Source organism: Cibotium barometz, chromosome 48 (genome assembly GCF_041138505.1).
Source record: "Cibotium barometz isolate CiBa-2024 chromosome 48, ASM4113850v1, whole genome shotgun sequence".
Lineage (NCBI taxonomy): Eukaryota > Viridiplantae > Streptophyta > Polypodiopsida > Cyatheales > Cibotiaceae > Cibotium > Cibotium barometz.
In genome coordinates this window covers 44,675,910-44,700,810 of record NC_141093.1, presented here as the reverse complement: position 1 = coordinate 44,700,810, position 24,901 = coordinate 44,675,910, and the positions used below count along the sequence as shown (strand labels likewise).

Below are 24,901 nucleotides of genomic sequence, written 5' to 3'. Positions count from 1 at the left end.
TTAAGAAAACAGAGTTTCTATGTAAGTTTTCAGTTTTGATTTTGTTTGAAAACTATGAATAATCTTAAATCCATATCTCAATACTTCTAGATCCAGGTCTGAATTCCAAATAGAATTCCTCGAATTCTGTTAACTTGATCCTCAGATCAAAATCAAAAGTCTTAACTTAGTTTCAGATTCGATGGGGGATTTGAGTACATTTTTCATGAACTGGGCACATCGTCATTGATTGAAATTGACGAAGGAATTAGGTCTTGGTCAATAGTTTGAATCAGAGTTTGGGTCTGGAAAGGTTCTTTCTAAACTATCTTTCTTTGAGAACTGACAGTTAGGTCCTTGGTTTTCAATTGCAGCAAAGATCCTCTTTCCTCTTCTACTACATCTGAAATTGTGACTGCTCTAGCTGCTGCAGTATGAGGCGGAACTCTTTCTCTTTGGTTACCCCAGTTCTGGGAAGGAGTTATGAGGTTACTCTGAACAGAGGTAGATGGCTGAGCTGGAGTTCTTCTGGGGTTTCCCTGGCTTGGGCGAGACGGACCCTGATTAGATTGGTATGAAGGGGTTGGTCTCTGAACTCGGGGTCCTTGACTTCCCTGTCCCCTTGACATGGCAGGAGTCGGCGGGCAGTCTTTCAGTTGGTGACCGAAACCTTGGCATCCAAAACATCGGTTTTCACTTCTGAGCTCATCCCTCTGATTTCTTGAAAGAGGTGGGGCTCCTGAGAAAGTATTCTGGGGGAAGGGTCTTCCTTCACTTCGGAGTCTTCCTACATCCTGATTCTGATTCGGGTCTTGCTATCTCTTCAGGGGTGGAAAGTTTGAAGTACTTCCCTGGGCTTGGAATCTTTTAAAGTTAGAGGGTGTAGGCTTTGGCGGGACCTTTACTACAAAGGCTTTGGCAAAATCCTTTGCCATTCTTACTGCTTCAGCCATGGACACTGGCTTGGCATTTTTGACCAGTGTGTCCAAGGGTTCGTTCATTCCCTGAATGAACCTGACTATGAGTTATTCTTCATCTAGAGGTGGTGAATATTTGAGTAGAAGAGCAAAGGCCTGGTGTCGATGGTTTTGCTCTCTTGCTTTAGCTCTAAGAATTCGTTCATTTTGATTTCCAAAAATCTAGGGGGACAAAATCTCTTTCTTAGATAGGTTTTTAGGTCGTTCCAGGACCTATCCAGACGGTTGGTGTCACAGTGGTTCCTCCATGCTACCCTGGCTGTTTCCACTATTTTCAGCCAGGCAAGAGCCATTTTGCTCCGCTCATTGTAGCCTGTGACGTCAAAATATTCTTCCATGGCTTCCACCCATTTCTCCACAGCCTCGCCTAGGTTCTCTCCTTCTCCTTTGAAGGGTCCTAGCTAAGTCCTATGAAGAGCCTTGCGAACATCAGGGTCAAGCTCATCATCTTCAAAGAGAGGGTCTGGCTGACGGCCACAGTTTTCTCGTCTCATGATTCTGTCAAAAATTTATATATTATTAATTTTTGTTTTGATATCATCCACGAGATCCTAAGACTTAAGAGGTTCGGAAAACAATTTCTTAAACAAGACAATGATCTTATTGGAGATCTATGACATATGTCCGATAACAGATTTTTCTTTATCAGATCGTCCGTAAACAATCACTTATACAAAAAGGAATTTTTTTCTCCAGAAAACATTTCTATATTTATATAAAAGTTGCAATATGTACATAGAGCAGCTCGGCTCCAAAATCACCGCCTCAGTCGTAATCGCATAAAGAAGTGAAACTGTGAAGAAGACATACCATGGTACACATGATTCATTACACAAAGAGGTGCTCTAATTCTATTTCTCAGGATAAAGCGGCTAAGAAGTCTAAAAAATCAGCATGAAGTTCTGAAGTTCCTGGGTGAATGATCACAAAGTAGAACGTGCTGAACAAGCCCTAGTCTTATCAGAATCATGGCCAAGGAAATATTTTGCCTGAGCCTCTAATGCTGACTGGTACTGATGCTAATACACCGTCCTCCACACAGAACCACATATACCGATGTCGCTCAAGAGAATCAGGAAAGTAAAGACTCTCAAAATGGTGAGCGGGTCTCACTCTGCTCATTCGGGTCGTCGCAGAGTTGATGAGGTGATCAAATGCAAAAGCTATCATATCCTGACTCTGAGAGAGTCCAAGAATTCCAGATAGGTTTGGGGTGTCCATCTATAAATTTCCAATTCAATTTATAAGTTTTTCAATTTTTGAAGTTCATTCACATAGTATTAACAAGTGAAAAACATTTCTTTCCCAGATTTCTAATAAAAATTTAGGCAATTTCTGCTCTGATACCAAATGTGAGATCCCTCTACCCCCTCCGCGCACCAGGACTCCCGGTAGAGCTGACAACGGAAGCAGCCCCCTCATGTTGCGCGGGGCAGGGTTTCTCACTCGGGGCCTCGCCCACGAATGTCTGGGCACGAGACTAAGCTGGAGGTCACTACGAAAACCGAAACCGAGAAAATTTCCCATGCCCGGAAAGCGGGGACGATTCCACCTTTTTAAATTTTCTTAACGAATTTTTTTCTAACGAGATCAATTCTAAACTATCCTTCACCTGAATAAACCAGATAGAAGGAAACTATTGCTGATATAATTTGATCATTTGAGTAATTTCAACGCTTTTTTCCTAATCAAGATCAGGCACAGCCGTTGATCCACTCAATTGAGAAATTTATCAGGGAATTAACTAGCTACTCGAATCCTAGCATAATCCTAAGATTTTTCAGTTTGATTATTAAAACTCCACTGATTCCAGCCTAACCCCATCCGGCCCATGGGCTAGCCACCACCCTGCCACCACTAGAATCGGTAGATCCAAACAAGTACTCACCCACCCATAATTGAAATGCCTTTCTTAACTTTAGCTTTAGAAAACAGATACGCACACACTCCTCTTTAAAACTTTAATATAAAAATAATCCATTGACAAAACAGATATGATCACAGATTTCATACTTCAAAATTTCCATTCAATCCCTTGTTTCACAAAAACAGTACCAATCTGGACTCTCCGTTGGGACCAGCTGGTCAGCAAAACCAGATTACAATAATCATTTCGTCAACATACATATATATATATATCTTCCTCGACATTCGTATGGGTGTCCTAAGCACCGCGAGCCCGTGCATCGCCTGGTCAGAACCCTCCAGGATCCTCCTTAGGTGTCCTGGTACTTCACTCAGGGGACCGCTTCGTCGGCCCTCGCCCATCGTACCAGAAGCATACCATTTTTCACCATACCCAGGCTGGTTAAGACCTGGGTAGGTTTTTGCCGCGTGAGCTGTCCCTCAAACACTCCCCGCCAGCTGTTGCAACCGAACTTCCCTTAGATAAACATATATGCCAAATGCTCCCTCCAGCATTCTGGCGTAAGACAATCCTTTAAGAAAACAAGGTTTCTATGCAAGTTTTCAGTTTTGATTTTGTTTGAAAACCATGAATAATCTTAAATCCGTATATCAATACTTCTAGATCCAGGTCTGAATTCCAAACAGAATTTCTCACATTCTGTTAACTTGATCCTCAGATCAAAATCAAAAGTCTTAACTTAGTTTCAGATTCAGTGGGAGATTTGAGTATATTTTTCCTGAACTGGGTACATCGTCATTGATTGAAATTGACGAAGGAATTAAGTCCTTGTCAATAGTCTGAATCAGAGTTTGGGTCTGGAAAGGTTCTTCCTAAACTATCTTTCTTGAAAGGTAATATTTCAATTTCTCTTTTTCTAAATTTTGTTCGACGAATATTTGCTTACAGATTTCTAAAACATGAATTTCTTATGATGAGTAATAAAATAATCATTTATCTCGATCTCCGACTTCGATAGTTTAATTGAATTTTTTCATTACCATCTTAGTGAATATGAAACGGTAGTATTTCTTCTCACAGATTATCTACTTATTCATTTTTCTAATTTTTACGGAAATTAAATAGAGGATTAAGAGAACTCTTATTTAAATATAATCATTCTATATACATCTATTTATGCATAAAATCTAATTCTAATGAAAGTCACACTTTTATCATCATAAAAATCATTTATGAAAATCACTCTTTTAATATGAAAGAATTTCTTTTATGCATCCATTTATGCATAAAAATCATTTATGATGAAAATCACACTTTTAATATAAAAATATATTTTATGCATATGTTTATGCATACAAATCATTTATGATAAAAATCACTCTTTTAATATAAAAGAATTTCTTTTATGCATCCATTTATGCATAAAAATCATTTATGATGAAAATCACACTTTTAATTAAAAAAAATCTTTTATGCATATGTTTATGCATAAAAATCATTTATGATAAAAATCACACTTTTAATATAAAAAAATATCTTTTATGCATATGTTTATGCATAAAAATCATTTATGATGAAAATCACACTTTTATTATAAAAAAATATCTTTTATGCATATGTTTATGCATAAAAATCATTTATGATGAAAATCACACTTTTAATATATAAAAAATATCTTTTATGCATATGTTTATGCATAAAAATCATTTATGATAAAAGTAACACTTTTATAATAAAAATATTCTTTTATGCATGGAAATCAATAATGATAAAAGTAACACTTTTATAATTTAAAAAATATTCTTTTATGCATAGAAATCAATAATGATAAAAGTAACACTTTTATAATTAAAAAATATTCTTTTATGCATACTTTTATGCATAGAAATTAATAATGATAAAAGTAACACTTTTATAATTAAAAAATATTCTTTTATGCATAGAAATCAATAATGATAAAAGTAACACTTTTGTAATTAAAAAAATATTCTTTTATGCATACTTTTATGCATAGAAATCAATCATGATAAAAGTAACACTTTTATAATAAAAAAATATTCTTTTATGCATACTTTTATGCATAAAAATCAATAATGATAAAAGTAATACTTTTATAATAATAAAAAATATTCTTTTATGCATACCTTTATGCATAGAAATCAATAATGATAAAAGTAACACTTTTATAATAAAAATATATTGTTTTATGCATAGAAATCAATAATGATAAAAGGAACACTTTTATAATTAAAAAATATATTCTTTTATGCATACCTTTATGCATAGAAATCAATAATGATAAAAGTAACACTTTTATAATTAAAAAATATTCTTTTATGCATAAAAATCAATAATGATAAAAGTAACACTTTTATAATAAATAAATAAATTATCATTATGTATCTTTCTATACATAGAATTTAATTCTATTGAAAATCATTCTTTTATAAAAATTAATCAATATGCATCTTTCTATACATGAATGAAAATGACACTTTTAGAATACTCTAACAATGGGGATTACTCTTTTTGATTAGTAAAAGATGAAATTTATTTCACAAATTTTTAAAAAATTTCGCCATAACCTCCTTTGTATGGCTGACCATTTTTTAAATTTTAACTCTCTAAAATTAATTAGAAGTTCATCAAGAGTATTTAAATCATTCTAGTGTAAACATTTTCTACTTATTTAAGAGAACATTATGAAAAACTTGATTTTATCCAATAAGCAATCATCTAGGATAAAGAATGGTTGGATTTACTAAAGAAGAGAGGGAAATGCCTTTTTTCAATGAGGCATAACATCATTTCATTTTAGAGAAGACAAAAATCATAAAAAAACTATAAAAGAAATAGAAAAGAGAAGAATCTCCAACTTACATAGATAATTTGAGAGCTTTCCTTTGGCTTGATGGTTTGAGGGTTCTACTCTTGTTTGAAACAAGAGTGGCCACCAATCTTTTAGAAGAGGGAAGGTCAAAAACTAATGAATTATGAGTAAAATTCACAGTTTTTGGCACTTGGGAGAAGAAGGGTAACAGTGCAAAACACTATTGAGTTTCAACAAAGGGGAAGGCTTCTATTTATAGGAAAAAGTGAGCTTCTAACCAAGCCAACTGACTCTAGAATTTTTCAGATCAGTTTGGTCAAATTTTGACCATTTTTGGGTCAGTTTAGTCCACTTTTTGGATCTAGTTAAAACAGGAGAGAGGAGAGATAAAAACATCTCATTATTTGGGAGTTTAAAACTCTCCCAGACATGTGAAATAGGTGCATGAGGGGAATTCCCCCATACTGAGGTGTCAAAAATGCATCATTTCACCTAAATATCTCTCTTTTTTAACTATTAACCTTGTCCTTAGTCAACTCTTCATCTTATGTGAGTATTTACTCATTTTTGGGGGATTTTCCTTTTATTCTTCTATTTGTCTCCTCCCTACATTTGGATGAATCTTATTGGTCTATAGGAACCTTAATTTAAAATTTCAAAAAAAATCTTGACTCCCAGGATAATGCCTCTTGAACAGATTATACTTAATTTCTAATGCACCTTCTGAAAATATTTTTGAACTTCTGTTTTAGGGGAACTTATTTTAATAAGATGAGAAATTTTTCCATCTAAAAATATTTAAAATCTGAATACTCTCTCTAGAACATCTTCTCTCTCTAGGTCAAAACTGGTAGAAACAAGATCTTTTATATTTCTGAAGAGGGATTTGATTACAGGGGAAGATGCTAGACATCTTAAGAGGCTGGGGAGGAATCTTACATATGTTCTCTTGTGTAGATGATCATAACTACTCACCTACCATTTCACACTATAGCTACATGCTATTGGATTGGAGTTATACCTCTCTTCTCTGCTTCTCTTCTCTGTTATAGGAGGCTAACCTTCTTGGCCTTTTCATCTAGCATTTTTCATTCTGCGAACCGTTTTCCTTTTTTATTGCTTTCAGCACTCAATGTTCTTTCTACAACACTTTGGCTAACTCTTAGGTCTTTCAAGAATCCTTGCAACACTTTGGTTGACTCTAAGATCTTTCAAGAATTCTTGCAATTAGAGACCCTTGATAATGATCAATTCACTCACTTATATAGGCATAGAGCCCCATTAAAAAAAGACCATGTTATTATAATAGTTTTGCCACACAGTATGCACTCGTATGTGGCACGTTAGCTTCTTTAACTTATTGGGTGTATAACAACCCCCTTGACCCCACAACCAGTTACATTGTAGCATGTGCATAGATAGGTGCTACCACCCTTATGTGCATATACACTTATACTTAACCAAAAGTGAAAAGATGACGAGAGGGCCTCATAATGCCCATCATGGATACAATGGTGGTGGGTAGACAGCTTCTACTCTCCAAATGTATGGGTAGGTTTTTCAACCATTCAATCAACACATTGAAGGAAAGGCTAGCAAAGCAAAAGTGCAGTGTAGCTTGGGATGTGCTTGTGTGTGGCTTTGATCCCATAAGCGCTAGTGAGGGTTGGTTGTAGCCGTATATAAGCAATAATTGGTTCCATCTCTCCAATATCCAAAGAGGCCTTTTTCAGATGGCTAGGAAGCTGCCTGTGATGGGCTTAGCACCTAGTACTACGCACATACACGTGATGTTGCCTTCATGGATGTTTCCACATGGTATTAAAGCTAGACACTCTAGATTTCCGAAAGGAGAAGGGGTTATGTGAAGGTTATGTTGCCTTCATGGATGTTTCCACATGGTATTAAATCTAGACACTCTAGATTTCCGAAAGGAGAAGGGGTTATGTGAAGGTAAGGCTAGCGAAGCAAAAGCACAATGTAGCTTGGGATGTGCTTATCCCATAAGCACTGGTAAGGGTTGGTTGTAACTGTATATAAGCAATAACTGGTTCCATCTCTCCAATATTTGAAGAGGCGTTTTTTGAGGATGGCGAGGTGGCTGCCTGTGATGGGCTAGCACCCAGTCCTATGCGCATGCTGTGATGCTGCCTTCATGAATGTTTCCACACACACTTGTAGTTCATGAATCCATAAAATCATAGTGTCGAGAGTGCACTATAGTGAAGTATTTTTGATGCTTAGGAGGTTGTGGTCTTGTGAAATTAATAGTACACATGATGTCATGGGACTTGGGGGATTCTATGTGAAAAATATCAAGAGCTCTTGCGAGCTACTCTTGCATGTGAACGGGTGTTTGTAGAGCGCAATGCTTTCCTGCATGGGAAGAGCTTCTAATCCAAAGAAGGTCCTTTATGTAAAAGGGCTCTTATCCAGAAACGCCCAATAAGAGATATGCACGTGGAGAGATAGACGAGCTCTCTCATTGGATGGATCCCCTCCATCACCACTCCTCACCTCCACAAGAGACCATTTCCCCATCTGCTCGCGTGCCGGGATAGGACCAGCAGGACAAGCTATGGCTTCTCTCGCAGTGATGAAGTGCGGTGTGGCAACAGTGGCGGGACTGCCGAGCCTCACCTGTGTTCCGCGAGCTACGCGTGCCATTTCCGGCGCAAGCCTTTCCTCCTGTAAGTAGCAATGCGCCCAGCCGAATCTAGCGTAGCCTGTGGTCGAGTGATTCATCCGTTTGTTTTTCTGAGTTGGGATTGGTTTTGGGTTAGCTTTTCTGCGCAGTTCTGCGGCTCCTTCCAATTCTGTTCTCCTGCACAGCAGCAATGCTATCGGCAAGGCCCGCGTCACCTGGTGAGTATCTCATTTGCTACACCGCTTGTTTAATTGGTATTACAATATACAAGCGAGTAGCATGGGGTGCATCCCTCTCTCTCTCTCTCTCTCTCTCTCTCTCTCTCTCCCCCTCTGATATCTCTGCTGACCTTAATTCGCTCCTGCCAGCTTTGCAAGGGACTGGCTCCGGACTGACTTGTCCGTTATCGGGTTCGGGCTGATCGGATGGCTGGCACCATCCAGCATCCCGGCCATCGGTGGCCAGAGTCTGACCGGACTCTTCTTCAACAGCATCGGCCCTGAGCTCGCCCATTGGCCCACCGGTCCCGCCCTCTCCTCCCCCTTCTGGTATGACTACAGTGCATCCCACTCGCTTGTTGTTTTGTTTTACTTCTCCTTCTAGACCCTTCTTTTAATCAAATGCCGCTTCATGTTGGAATTTTGAAGGCTGTGGATGATCACATGGCACATCGGCCTCTTTGTTACCCTCACGTTGGGCCAAATTGGGTTCAAGGGACGCAAAGACGGCTACTTTTAAGCTCCGCTTGAAGTGTGGCCTGCTGGAAGGCGCTGGCTTGCTTGCTGTACACACTGTGGAACATTGAAATGTAACCTTTTCTGTTATTTGTGGTCTCTTTACTAAGTGTAAGTAGTGTCAGGGCTAACATTCGAGTGCGCATTTCCGTGTATCTAGTCTTTGAATTCTGAGTCGCCAACACATTGCACACTTTGCTCTCGCACTGAAGGGACGCAACATGTCGCTAGCCACATATGTCTTTTCCGAGGAACTTTGTGCACAACCACTAACCCTTCCACGAAGGTGTAAAATCTCGGCTCGAAGCTTGCTCTAAAACCTACAAGTGGTAAAACTAATGGCTGGTAGCTATACATCGCGTTTCTCATGAGTTGTTTCTTTTTTCAATAAAAGCAGTTAAACTCTTAATGCGACGATGGTTCTGATAGAGAAGTGTCGCTCCTTGTCTTTAAAACAAAACTGCGTTTCCGTTGGTCTAGGACGTGTCCATAGTGGCCAATTGCTGCATCCAGTTTTCCTGTTCTTCAGGTCTCGCAGTATAGCAATTCACTTTTCCTTATCTTGCTCACACTGTTACAGCTATGCTCATTCTCAACTTAGGATTAAGCTCTCTAAGTGTGCACACATGATCCTTAATCATTGATAGTCGGTTGTGAATTACGTATCTACGGAAATGGTTTTTAGATTTACGTCGATGATACTACCTTCCTGGTATTTTGATGTCATCTCTTCCTCAACTATGGGTTGATGTCTTCTGACGTATGTAATCAGTGAGCCTTCCAAAGTTATTTTGGCTCCGCAGCACGCATATTCACTTTTTTTAAAGGTTTATATAGGCTTTTGAAATTGCCATTTGGCAATGTATGGACAAGCTTGAAAGGTTCAAGAGCTTGTCTGCCATCTGTGCTTCATGTTTTGAGAGATATATAGCGCTCACTCCTTCCCCTTTTAGGATTGAAGTTGTGGTCGTATCTTACCTTTATTGTAGTGGTAGCGTTCATAGTGTGCTTCAAAGTACTTACCCTCTACATGGATCCTTCCGTTTGATGTCTTAAAAGTAGGTTTTCCTTGGCTTCCTGGATTAGCCAAGGTTGCGCTTTATCCATTGGTTAGCTTTATTCTAGGCCTTGGGTGTTCCTTTTTGTTTTGATACTCAGCCGTTGAAATAGTCACAAGGTTAAAAGGGATTTCCCTCAAGGCTCCTTTTTTCCTTTAATTTTGGCCTAAATGAAGGAACGCGAAGTCAATGGTGATTGACCCCTCCATTGAGCTGAAATATGAAGGCATGGTTCTTTAAGAAATTTGATTTAGCTTTGACGTTATACCCACACCCAACCTTACTCAGCTCTCCCCGTATTATCTGCTACGATGGATTTTTCGAGAGCAAGTTGCAAAGTTGGATGGATATGCACACGGGTGGGTTCTATCTTGGAAAGGTGACAACTCAAAGATGCCACATGCCAAAGAGTCTTAGCTAGAGGCTATCTATATTAGAAGCCTCTCATTGTATGGTGTAAGAAAATTGCAATACATTTGGTTGAGTATTCTCATTGGTGTCCACATCTCTTAATCATGGATTATCTTGATTATTTTGAGCCTCCCTAATCTAATCCCTCTCATTAAATGCAACACTCTACCAAGCCTATCCCTAGCACCTTAGATTCTCAACATGGTATCACAGCTATGCCAGCTTCTTAGGATTTAGTAGAGAGTTTAAAGTAGATTTGCACATTGGTTCATTTGATTAGGGTTTTCATAAGTTGTGTTCCTTGATTTTAAAAAATTAGTACACTCATTATCTTAGGGAGAGATTATTAGTGAGATTGCCTTATTTAATGGTTCAATGGAAGGATTGAAGGTCTCTTGAAGCTGCCCATAGAGTAAGCAAGTGAAGATTTTAGCATCATGAATTTTTTTTGAAGCTACTAAGATGACATTTGAGTCTAAAGGTTTGTTTTTTGTTTTGTTTTTTTGCATCATGAAAAAAAGTTGGTTTGAGCATAGATTATGCTCAATGCAAAGAAAGGATGCTTTGTAATGGGATGCATGATTCCCATGGTTTTTTGGATTTGACAAAGAATGTGAAGAGGTGAAAGCTTGTCCAAGGGATAAGTGATTGTGGGCTAAGGATGTAGCCCACCTTGAGCAAGCATACTGAAAAGAGGATGTGCTGGTTAAGTTTGCGCATGAAAGATGAGCAAAATGGTGTGGAGGCCATTGAGGCTTTTGTGTTGATTAGGCACCTGCTAGTTTTTCTAAAGAGAAAAACCTTGTGAAGAGAAGCACCCTGGTTGCATGTTTAGACGAGGAACATGCAAATTGTGAATTGAAGGGCTTTGGATGAGAAATTGCAACAGTGAGCAGCATCAAAATAAACAAAGAGAGGGAGAAAAACCTACCAAGGATAAGACACAAAGCCTCTATCAACAAATTGAATCCACATTGGTGTGTATGGTTTGAGTTTGAAAGCAATGGTTATCTTGATTGGGGTGAAGGTTTTGCTCAAGAAGAGCAACAAGCTCGAGCAACAAGCTCATGTAAAGAGCAAGAAGATAATGCTTAAGATATAAGGGAGCGTGGTGTTGCATGACAACACGGGCACACAGGGGCAAAAATTAAGAAAACCAAGTTGGGCTTGGACTTGAGAGGTAGAGAAAGAGATGGGTAAGCATAAGACCAAAGAGGACCTTACTCTAAATGAGATACACCAAGCGGAGGCCTCTACTCGAATAACACGTACAACTGAACGGACACAAATGATCTTGCCAGAATGGGACTTGAAGGTGTGCCATGGAGATCTGAAGTGTGAACGGATCGGCCCAATGTGCTAGGGTGCCCTCGTGGAGTTTGGCCAGAATGGTTAGTGGCACTCGACCATGCCTGGGTAAGAGAAATGCCCCTTACGGGCGAGGCCACTAAGCTTGGAACCTTGAATGCATCAAAGTTTACCCCAGTATTGTTGATGCCTTCGTGAGTGGTGATAGGTCACGCGCTTCCTTTTGTAAGGGTTGATGATGCAGAAAGAGGGTTGGACTTGAACAAGAGTAAGGGGGGCTACAAGGGGAAATGAAAGGAAACGGGGAAGAGGTTTGCAGTGAGTAGTTATTGGGGACTATGTACCACTTCCCAGCTGAACCTACTTGAATGGAGAGGCTCTATCGACTTAGTGGGGAGCCATGTAAGCAGCACTAAAAAAGAAGGAGAAAGAAGATTACCTCACAAGCCTATTTGTAATGAGATGCTGCTGATGCGACCGAGACGGCGAAGCTAATGACAAAAGCGTTTCTCTGCTCGAGTCTCAGAGACAAGCGTGCTCGTCTCGTCTCTGAACCTTGCTCGAAAAACAAAAACAAAAAATGCTGTTGATGGAGGGACACTTTGGCGCAGACCCCTTTTTGAGTGGGGTTGATTTTTTAGGGGTGTATGTGCATGTGCATGTGTGTGTCTGGATAGAGTGTGCATGTGCATGTGTGTGGATAAAAAGGGGGTGTTTGTGTGCATGGATATAGAGTGGGGGTTTTATATTTTTTATTGTTTATTGTTATTTTGTTTTTTATATTATTGTTAAATTTAAGTTTTTGATTATTCCCAAGTATATGTGATTATACAATTGATAGAAGGTGTTACATTTCATTGTATAAATGAGGTTTAAGTCTTTCCGCTTACCTTGCAAGCTCAGTACGAAAAGGTAGAAAATCGCTTGCCCATCCATGATGAAAGCTTTGATGCCACCAGTACTAGATACATTTGATTGAGCTTTGGTCTTCAATACAAGCCCACGAGTTGGTGTTGTGGCGTGGTGGTGTTGTGGAACTACAGTGCCCCCTTTGCGCCTAGGGTTGCCTAGTAGTGCCATGGAAGTTGGTGCATGGCAGCTCTCTTGGGGGTTTGGGACGATGGGTGGCTCTTCTTTGTTGATGGGAATGGAAATAGGTAGGGTCACTATACATAGATAAGCGGCGTTGCCTCTTGCTACTTTGTAGCAGTAGTTGCCACTACTTCCATTCATGCTTAAGCTTTGGGAGTGGCACCGGAGGCATGGCTTTCGGCCTCCACTCTATCTTTGGTTTGGTGTTTGATGGCATGGTTGCAAAATGGGGGCTTATAATGCAGGTTCCTTTAAACTTTAAACTCAGAATGGGATTCCCTTCATAAAGAAGCCTTAAGCTTATAATAGATTTGCCAAGATACTTGGTAGTCTCTGAATGTGTTGTTAAGATTGAGGCTTAGGAGGTGGTCTCCATCTCTGTTGGTGAGGTTTTTGGATCTCTATAATGGTTTGAGGAGAGGGTCTCATCGTCAACACAGCGAGGCAAGACGAATGTTGAGTTTTAGGGTGGTTTAATTTAGGTGATGACATGGATTTGGAAGACAAGGCTTCGGATGTATTAAGGTTCACGGTGTCCCTTGTATAACGCTAACCATCCCACTTGAGTGTAGCGGCTCTTGTTTGCCAATTGAGGTTGTAATCCATTCCCTCCTAAGGATGATGTTCTCTTTCATTATACCATGTAAAAGTTGTTGTAGGTTGTAAAATTCTACTTCAAAACAATCAAGGTGGGAGTTATTTATTGTGGTGAGGTTTATTGATAGGGAGTTATTTACTAGGTTGGGAGTTATTTACCAAGTTGGGAGTTGTTTACCACGATAAGGATTATATTCTATAGTGAGAGTTATTTACCACGATTATGGATTCATAGCTATTTATCGCCGACAGTGAGGGGTGAGGGGAGGGTGGCCTCATGAAGTTCAAGACATTATGTTATGATTATTACCTTGGTATCGACTCCCAAGACATTACGTTATGACTACCCTGGTATTGACAACCAATGTATGCCATGCAACTACATGTCCTTTTTGGGGGTACTCTAGCTCAAGAGACGAGTAAGTTTCACCATTGATTCAACCACACCATGAAGGTTGGATTTGCATGCTTAGGGGCGGGCTTGTGACCTCTTTGGTTCTTTTTTTGTCAAGGAAACGCCTCGAGGCATGTCTTGAATTTTTTATTGTCAGCCTCTCATTTCCCCTTCTTTTTCTTATGGATTTGATAAAACATTTCCTACGTGGGTGGTCCTTATTTGAGAGCATATCTTGCGTGTGTTGGAATTAGGGTTGCAGGAAAGCACACAAAGCTTAGAGAAGAAGAAGCAAGAATGCACACAACACACAATTTATTAGATTGTGTCAATGTACAAAAGATAAGTTAGCCCTAGAAGGATGGGCGTATATACAAGCTGGGGGAAAAAACCTCCTAAAGAGGGAAAAAGTGCCCCGGCGGTCCTAAGTGTGTTCACACACATCACTGCCTATATATATGGAAACAAATCTCCCCTGGGAGTGATGGTGTGAACGAGAGCTGGCACTCATGTATAGGGGAGTGCCATGCCCGAAGTAGATCAATCCACAAAGGGAAGCAAGCCCAAAGCTTTGCGAAAAGCTTCAAACTTCTCACGAGGAAGCGCCTTTGTGAAAAGATCGGCGAGGTTGTCCTGTGTTGGCACATAGGCCAAGCTGATCTCTCCTGCTGAGAGTCTCTCCCTGACATAGTGATAATGCACCTCAATGTGCTTTGTGCGAGCATGAAAAATTGGGTTTCTCGCAACTGCTTATGCACTTTGACTGTCAGCAGTGAAGATAGAGGTGGCAGACTCCTGTCCAACACCCAAGTTAGCCATAAGCCGTCTGAGCCACACACACTCAACCGTAGCTGTGAAAGCTGCCCTGTACTCAGCTTCACAACTAGAAGTGGCCACAGTAGGTTGCTTCTTGCTCAACCAAGATATGCATGAGCTACCGAGCATGAAACAAAAACCACTTGTAGACACTCTTGTGTCATAGCAACCAGCCCAATCTGAGTCCGAAAAAGCATGTAAATCTTGCGACAATGATCCCCCCTTGGGATAAAACAACCCAAGATGTATGGTGCCACTCAAGTAGTGAAAGATGCGTTTAACTGCCTTCCAATGCTGAGACCATGGGCTATGCATAAACCTGCTCACCTGTGAGACTGCAAACTGAATGTCCGGCCTCGTAATGCATACATTAATGAGGCAACCACTAGACATAGGTGCATCAATTTTACTATCACGCAAGGTTTGCGCCAGCCATTTAGGCATACCTCTAGCCTGCTCATTTTCAGCCCTATCCTCATGAATTATATCTTGTAAATCTGCATCAGAAATAGGCTGATCTATGATGTCGTTTGAAATCTGCATAGGCTGAATATTTGCCTCATTAGGACTTACATTTGAATTCCCACCTGTAACTAGAGGCAACAATGTATCAAATACATCCCGTGAGCTCACACCTGTCTCTTTGGTACATGATAACAAAGGCTGCACAGCATCTTCCACAAAAACAACATCTCGACTAATCAAGATACGCTTTGACTGTGGATGATACAATCTGTAACCGTTGCTCTCAACATTGTAACCAACAAAAATGCATTTGACAGCCTTATCATCCAATTTTCTGCGTTGTTGCACAGGCACTAAAGCATAGGCCAAGCAACCAAAGATACGCAATTGACCAATAGAAGGCTTCCTGCCATGCCAAGCTTCGTATGGAGTAATAGACTGCAAGGCCTTAGTGGGACACCTGTTGATGAGTACATATGCAGCACACATAACAGCCTCAAGCCAAAACACATGTGGCAAAGCTTGACTCTTGACCATACATCATGCCATCTCCATAAGTAACCTGTTTTTCCTCTCAGTAACACCATTTTGCTGAGGGATATACGGCACTGTACATTGGTGTTTTATCCCACGACTAGCCAGAAATGCATCAAACTCTTTAGACATGTACTCCCCCCCTCGATCAGAACGGAGGGTGCCCACATTACAATTGGATACATTTTCAACCATAAGCAAAAACTGTTTGAAGCACAAAAACACTTCGGACTTTGCCTTCAGTGGATATACCCATGCATGCCTTGAGTAATCATCAATGAAAGTCACGAAGTACAAGTGTTTACCAAATGACGGAGTTTGCATAGGCCCACATACATCACTATGTACAAGTTGCAATTTGCGATCGGCCCGCACAGAACCATCCTTTGGAAGCGCAGAACGCTGCATTTTGCCCAAAATACAGCCTTCACAAACATGTTTCAATGGTGCCTCAAGAGGGGGCAATGAAGCAACCATATCAAATTTCTGCAAACGCAGCAAACTAGCAAAGTTCAGATGACCAAAACGAGCATGCCATAGTTTTGCATCTGAAACTGCCTTTTCATCAGAAACTGCATTTGCTGAATCTTCCACACACTTGTCATAAGAATTGAGCCTATACAGCCCACGAAACAAGGTGCCAGATACAATAATCGTATCACCAGAAGTCAAATCATGAACAGTACATCTATCATCCACAAATTTGACTACAAGTCCAAGTCTAGCAAGCGCAGAGACAGACAATAGATTCTTCTTTATCCCTGGTACATACAAAGCATCTGAAAGTGTGAAAGCGCTGCCATTTGCAGTAGTAAGCATAATTTTACCAATGTCCTTCACTGGGTAAGAAGCATTATTGGCACATGTAAGAGTATTCCCATTAGGGACAGCCTCAAGAGAAGTGAACATATCACAATGCGAGGTAATGTGCTTTGTAGCACCACTGTCAAAATACCATACATGAGAGTCAACAGAAACTGCCAAACATGCATCATGTACAGATGGGTCATACTAGCAATACACGCTAAACGCCCATTCTGTATTCTGCACAACATTTGCAGAATCTGCATTTGTAGAAGCATCCGCTATTGTGGCTGCATTTGACTCTTTCTTCTTTGCCTCTTTAGCCTTTAGCTTAGGGCAATTCTTAATGACATGATCATTTGCCTTACAATAGTTGCACCTGGTCTTTTTCTTGCCTTTATCATCAAGAGCCTTCTCAGACTTATTGTTGCTACCTGTGGAAGGAGAAGAAGTTGCAGACCTACTAATAGGAGAAGAAACAGTGGAAGGGGCTGCCTTACCACTTCTTCTCTGCTGCTGGGCAGCAATAAATGCTTAATCAACTGCACGCTGCCTGGCCTTGTTTTGCCTGGACTGCGCTTCTTGCAAGAGCTTGTTGACTAAAGTATCATACTTGACAGCATCAGGTCTGTCCTCAGCAAGAAGTCTCCACGTGGAAGCAAAAGTCTGATATGTCTCAGGTAAAGCATCAAGAACAGTCTGCACAAGAGAATGATCATGAATAATCTCACCTGCAGAAATCAATTGTTCTTTGAGATCTTTAATCTTAGCAAGAAAAACATTCATGTCATCATCTTCCTGCATAATCTTCAATTCTAGCTCTTTACGCAGGTAAGAGATTTTTACCTCGTTACGACCTGTATACAAACCAGCTAAAATATCCCAAGCATGTTTTGCTGTTTTAGCTGAACGAATATGTGGGGTAATGTTACGTTTGACAGAAAGTGCAATCAAGGCATGAGCCTGCGCATCTTTACCATCCCAACGAGCTTGTTCAACAGTGGGTAAAACAGAACAGTAGAGCTGCTAGAACCTGCAACATCCTCAATAGATCCTACATCCAAAGAACCTGGACGTACATCCATACCCTACACAATGTTCCACACTCCTTTTGCAACCAAAACATGCTGCATCATGTATGCCCAAAGTGGGTAGTTGCTGTCTCCATCCCGTTTGTCTTCAGCAGACAACATGCGAAATACATCATTGCTGTTATCAGCCATGGCCACTGACTGAAACTGATGCAAAAGCTACCTGTAATGAAGCAAAGACTGAACATAGAACAACTCGTGCAATGTAGCACAGTCCACAATAGAATACGTATGCCTGTTTTGCAGAAAACTGCACTGTCGAAATTTTTTGTAGAAAATGACGAAAACACCTGTGCAGAACTTGCAATGCAAAAACAGAGCCCGAAACGACCTCAGATGCGATTTTTGAGAACGCCAAGCCCTTTGGGCTTGTTTGCAGAGTATAGGGACCTATAAGCGCTCGTGAAAGCTCACCTCAATCGGAGAACGTGAGTCGGAGGGTGCCGGCGGCGTAGCCCTGGGAGCCGATACCTGCTTTGATACCAATTGTTGGAATTAGGGTTGCAAGAAAGCACACAAAGCTTGGAGAAGAAGAAGCAAGAATGCACACAACACACAATTTATTAGATTGTGTCAATGTACAAAAGATAAGTTAGCCCTAGAAGGATGGGCGTATATACAAGCCGGGGGAAAAAACCTCCTAAAGAGGGAAAAAGTGCCCCGGCGGTCCTAAGTGTGTTCACACACATCACTGCCTATATATATGGCAACAGCGTGGGTGGTCCTTATTTGATGCAGCATATCATGTGTGGGTGGCCCTTAGTGGCGTTTGAGCTTGCTACCATTATTTTTGAGAGATGCAATTTCTATTGCATCTTATTGAACCCACTAAAAAGTGCCAATTCTGGGTGAAGCATGGATTCATCCTTGGACACATTGTCTCTAAGAATAAGATGTGTGTGATCTTAGAATTACCACCATTTACATTAACTATAGGGGATATAGAGATTCATGGGGAATGTAGGGTAGTATAGAAGATTCTTCATCTTCTTATATGCCAAACTCTTGTACAAGATGCTAATCGTCTTTGAGTAGACAAACAAATGTCAATGGGAATATAAAAAGCCATATATGCCAGATCCTTCTACAAGCTGTTAATTATCTTTGAGTAGACAAATGAATGCCAATGGAATCTAAAGAAGGTATTAGCGATGCGCACACCCACCTTCTTAGTACTCTTTTGGAAGAGATAGAAAAGTACAAAGAGGTGATGATAACTTCATTTTGGGTGGAGGCAAGAATTGGACACCCACTTAAGTTGGGCGGTCGGGCAAAGCCCTCTTATATATATTTAACTTTTGATAATGTGAATGGGGGAACGCTACCATTTCTCAAGTGCAAAGCTTTCTTCTGTTGAGCTCTTGCCTTCTTGCTTGCTTGATTGTAGTGTGCATGCTTGTGCGAATGGAGTATACATGCTTGCTTGCTTGAGTGAGACAACGATTTAGCACGATTATAGAAGAGGGTGGTTCAAGCTTTCTAGCTTAACCATCACCTTTAGAAAGGATTGTTTAGTTGATTAGTGAGTAGAGAGAGGGATTAAATAAGATGGATTGACACACATCTTGGCTTCTTTGACCTCTCCAAAGGGACTTCCATGATCCAAGACAAGTGGTCTAACCACCAGTACTTTAATTCCTTGCTAGAGAGTAAGAAGGTTCTTGACATGAACAAATGGCACCACTGCCAGGGATCTAGCTAGTCTTGGATGAGGTAATGGAGTAAAGTTATTTTTCTATTGAATAATCTTTTAATTTTTCTCGCTCTATCTTCCCTTGGATTTAATTATTGAGGAAATGTGTCTAGTGTAAGATTGGAGTTGCATTGTGTGATTGTTTTTGTAATTAGAGTGATTGCGAGTAGATTTGTGTGATTAGAATAGGTTTTTGCTTCTAACTTTATTATGGTGCTTATTTTGTTCAATTCTTGTCTCATAGGATTGATGGAATGAAGAGCAAGCTGTCCCACATGTGATTGAGGTAAGTTATCTCTCCACTTGGTGGATTTCATGATAACTATGAGCATAAGCCATAGATTAACTAGGACATTAATGTACATTAGCATTTTTTACATTTTTGCCTTGATTACTTAATCAAGGTATTAATCTTAGTTAGTGTTATTTTTTGTAAATTAAGTTGATAATCAAGAAATTGGAGTGTTGCTAAGCAACCTTATTATATCAAAAAAACCCCCAAAAACATTAACAAAAATCCTAAAAAATCAAAGATTTGCACAAAATTATGTATTTTGTTATCTGGAATTTCTGTAGCAACACGTAAGCATTCACATCACTAGTCAGAGCTTAAAGGTAATTAATTTGTGGTAGTATGTGGTGAATGGTGTTCAATGCTACATGCTTGAGCATAAGTTATGGTGACTAACAAAGTACCTGGCATATACTCTCTTGTTAGAAGGAATAAAGCTAAGTAAATATCCCTGTAGCTATTGAAAAGGACATTGAAACTAATGCCAAGTGGTGCCATCTTTAATGCACTTTTTAGATTGCTGATTCAAACAACATTCCATTACGATCGCTGATCGGTCCACTAGAGAGTCCCAATCGTCCATTTGATATTCAAATTGTTGTCATTTGGATCGTCTATTCATGATCAACAATATTTTTGACAATTAGTTCACTCGTGTGTATTTTGATATCTTACAATTAGTTCACTCATCATCATTTGGATCGTCTATTCATGATCAATAATATTTGACAATTAGTTCACTCGTGTGTATTTTGATATCTTACATATTTCTGATTGTGACAATTCTTATGTTCAATCAATTTACTGAGATCGCCTCATTAAGATTATCTGACGTAACTCGTGATAGATGAAATACTTTGATTGCTAGACTCTAAGATCGCGTTGTTTCAGATCGTTGCCTATTTAGATCGTCTAACTTCCAAATCGTCCATCTATTATCCAAATCATCAATTTCACTGGATTTCAGAGAGTGGAAAAAACAAAAAAATACTCTCACTTGCATTGTGTATATACATTTATGTATGCTATTCCCTTCCTTTTTAAGTTATTGTTTTCTTGTATGAAAGCTCAAAAATGCAAAAAAATCATAGAAAAGACAATTAAAATTCCATTAAAAAACCAAAAACCTTAAAACTAGCATAAAAAGAATTCTCGCAAGTAATTCTAGCACTGGATCAAGTGCTTATCCATTTGCGGTCAGGCCGACTCTTAGCCCATAGGTCATCTCATTGCCTAGTCCTATTCAAATCTGATATTGGAATACGAGACTTCATCTCACGCACTGACGTTAGGGAGTGGTGCTAGACAACGAGTAGAATTGACCTCCCTTGTTGCGCCAGCAACACTAGTTTGGAAGTAAATCAAGACCAAGAATCCTTCATCACAGAAGAGACTAGATCAATACTATGGAATGGGATGAATCATCAAGAAGGTCTAAGAGAGATCAAGAAGATCATCCAACTAGAGAAATAAGAGTTATTAGCAGAATATCGAGAAACAGATTCACACGCAAACTGCAAACAAAACTTATGTGATACAACACTATGGGTACCTGGAAACGAAGGTTCCTATGTGTATTGACCATAATGAGGTGCTCTTGGAGCATTGGTCACTTCTAGCTATGCTAGGAAGTGAACCACAAATCTTAGATAACCCAAAAGTTATTGTCACTTTGTATGATGGACGCGCGTTTTATGTATGATGGACACGATCTTTATATAAATTCAAAGGTAAATATGTATGTCCCCATGCAAGATTCCTCTAGCATCCAATCGTTTGATGTGCCAATAGGGGCACAAGGACCTCACAGAGTCCTCAAGAATTCAAGAGCTCGCATAGAGCCAATAACCACCTGACCTACAAATGTGATTGACATATTCTTTCTAAGGAAGGTTAGAGTCAATCAAGTAAACACATGCCCATCTAAAATCATAAATTTCTGCACACTTCCTTTATTAGTAGGTGTCATCATCCTACTGGCAATCAAATGACATGCATGTGAGGATGGTAACACATACATCCTCATGACAACGACCTTGGAAGTAAAGAGGATGGAAAGGTCTGGCCAAAAGGGAGTATTCCCATCCGCCATAGACCTAAAACATAGAACATCGATGAGGCTGATTAAAATATGGACCTCTCATAGAGAGATCACTTCAAGACCATGAAGCATTGTGGGACGAGAGGAGAAATTTCATTTACTCCACAAGGGATACAAACCCCAAACCTGAAGTCGAGATGAAACTTTCCCTCCACATTAGACCCAATACAAGAGCATTCAGATTCCACAAGGAGAGCCTTTTAAAAAGGCCGGTAACCCTAATTAAACTAATAGCATCAATACACTTGGGACAGGGAGAACCGTGAGAGTTGAGAACCAAGACAATAATAAGGCCTTGAGCATACAAATGGGTCAGTATAAGCACCTATACATGGATACTCTCTGACACAGTCAAACTTTGTACCCTTGGAGCAACCAAGAGCCTATGGATGTATGGACCATTCTATGATAGGGATCTCCTAGAATGGAACCCAGACAGATCACCATGACGGCTCTTGAGGGAAAGGGGTTTCATAAATCATGTAACCCCAAAAAAAGACGAAACATCGATGTCCTTCTCGTATTGATGAGAGACCTACCAAGGGGCTGAGAGAGGAAATAAAATATATATTCATCCCAAGATAAGACCCTCTCTCAAAACTAATCTAATACCGAAGTTTGATGGAATGGAAGAACCCTTCACCCACCTAACTACCTTCAAACAAGTTTGTACTGTAGAAAGGGTGATTGATACTTAAACCAGATAGATGCTTTTGGCTTCACTCTAGAGAATAATGCTTTGCTTTGTTTTAGTTATTAGAAGATTCCTAGAGAGACCATGGAAGAATTAGAGATTACTTTCAACAAGATTCTATAAGATAGGTGTCAAACATAGCTTGATAAAACCCATCTATACCAATTTAAGCACCTTAAACAAACGAGACCATGAGAGGCTGGATTAACAACCGTCATAAGAATCATTGAAGACCTAAGAAGTAAGCAACAATATGATGCATTATGTCCCAAAACGCATAGAACACGAGCGGAATGTTGCTTTGATGCCATAGACTTCAATGAAAACTTTACATGCATCCCAACCATAGACAACCTACAATTAGAATAAGTGGACTAAGATGGAACCTAGCATCCAAAAGGCAAGAGTCAATAAGGCTGTAACACCCAAGAGTGTACCAAGACACAACAAATGGTGTGATCAAATGACTCCAAGGGGTACTCAAGGTTGCACATATGGACTAAGAGGGTCAGCCATTCACTTCTAGCTTCAAGATGAGAATTGACTTGGTTTGCACAATTTGGAAAAGCAACCACATAGCCCATGAATGCCCAGTTCTTTAAGTGAGGATACAGAATTAGTGGTGTGAATATTGTAGAAGATATGGAAATCATGAAACAACCAACTGCTACATGCCCATAGAATGATGAGGATGTCCGAAGTGCTAGAATTTACATACACCCTCAACCATTTTCTTTGCCTATGCCACCTCCAAGTGGTGTAGACATAGCTGACACAAACAAAAAACTAGATTATGGTTAGGAGACCTTATAGGGACATGGAGATCTCACCTCCGGTGTGATACCTTCTTAACCGACCCCGCCAAAGAACTATTCCTACAAGGTTGGTAGAGACCAAGCTGATCATTGATGAACCTTCTAATATGACTGACTTTAATGTCAAATACCTAGACCAATAGGTAGAAGCCCACTAAGACATGACCTTCATATGGCCCAATCTAGTCGCACTTGTTGGTGCTTCACATGCATCAATTGACCACCCTAATACAAATATCATCTAAAGCTTATAGACCAAGGGATAACAATGCACAAAGGAAAGTTTCACTTATCTGCATTAGATGTCAAGGCCCTCAATAGAATGGCCGACCCAATGACACCAAACCTAGAAGTAGCTTCTTCTACTAGCCCCCCCCCTTCCCCCCTTCTAGATAGATGTATGAAGTGTGGCATTGAGATCACTTAATCAATAATTACCCTCTCTAGCCAACACCTCAAAACCTTTGGATGAGTACACCTTATCACCACAACAACAGTAGCATGGTTGATAATTGTGAGTGTTTTATGTCTTACACAATCATCCTATGATAATGAGACAGAAATACCTTTAACATGGGGTGACAAAGGCTCAAAAGCCAAGCGAATGCAAGACCAATGATCCTATCCTCAACTACATCACCACAAATTCATTTGCATGAGAAACCCGAAACATCAAAAAGGGAAAAAGAAAGTGTAGAGCCGTAGAAAAAAGCGAGGCAAAGGCAATGCTACATAATCTATATCCAAACATTCAAGAAAACTTCCCAAAGTTCCAAGGTGGTAAAGGGAATGAAGGAGATGAACTCCAAAGACCTACAGGTCCCCTAAGGTTCAGAATGTTCTAGATTCCACTACCTGAATTACCTTAGATGAATAGAGGCAATGGAAAACTCTAACAAACCAATCCTCACATATAAAATAGAAGAATTTAGGGAGATAGTTGCAAACCCATGGTGATGAGAGATGCAAATAAATCAAATGTTCTATAAATGATCCAAGGTACATTGAGATTGAAGATGTTTGAAACCTCCGATTTAAATCACTTTTGACAAATAATGAGAGATTAATAGTAGTGATAGATCAATCCTTATGGATAGAAAAGATGAATTGGAAAGAATGGCTAAAAAATAGTGGATGGGGGATATAAATAAAAACTTTAACATGAGGATCTCTTGGCAAAAGGTTATAGAATAGCCCTACCACAAGAGAGGAGATCTCAAGGTTAAGTGGAGCATAGGATTCGGTATTATGAGCTCAACAAGATATAGAGAGACGTTAGGACCCATCTTGCTGTTCCCCGTATAATAGACCCTTCCATCGAGACCCCTAGATCTAACGGCGTCAACATCTCAAGAGGATAGGCTCTTAAGCCATCAATGTTGAAGGGACTAAAAACTAGAACAACTTAGGACAACATGGGGAAGACAATGACTTAATAAGCTTAGAACAAGGAACACCAGAGCAAGCTAATGAGTTAAAATGCAGATAATCTGAGAGCATTACAACCATGTCTTCAGAACAAGATCCTTGGGAGTTTGCTATATTTTTTAACAACTTCCCAAGGAAGATCACTTTCTTGAATTCGTGACAACCCCCTATTGGAGATGAAACATGAAATAAGCATTAAGACTAATGCATTGGACTAGATTAAAAATAATAATCTTCATAGGGTAAGTGTGAACACAAGCATATGGATTAAATA

The 24,901-nt window shown here is 39.7% G+C and overlaps 1 protein-coding gene across 1 annotated transcript; it reads left to right on the top strand.

The window, feature by feature from the left end:
• The first annotated feature begins 8,175 nt into the window (after positions 1–8,175).
• PSAO (photosystem I subunit O) lies at positions 8,176–9,124 on the top strand. Its single transcript, XM_086785873.1, has 4 exons — positions 8,176–8,343; positions 8,437–8,518; positions 8,669–8,848; positions 8,948–9,124. Exons 1-4 carry the CDS (start codon positions 8,232–8,234, stop codon positions 9,036–9,038), a joined length of 465 nt encoding a protein of 154 aa, XP_086641999.1. The 5' UTR covers positions 8,176–8,231; the 3' UTR covers positions 9,039–9,124.
• Positions 9,125–24,901: the final 15,777 nt, after the last annotated feature.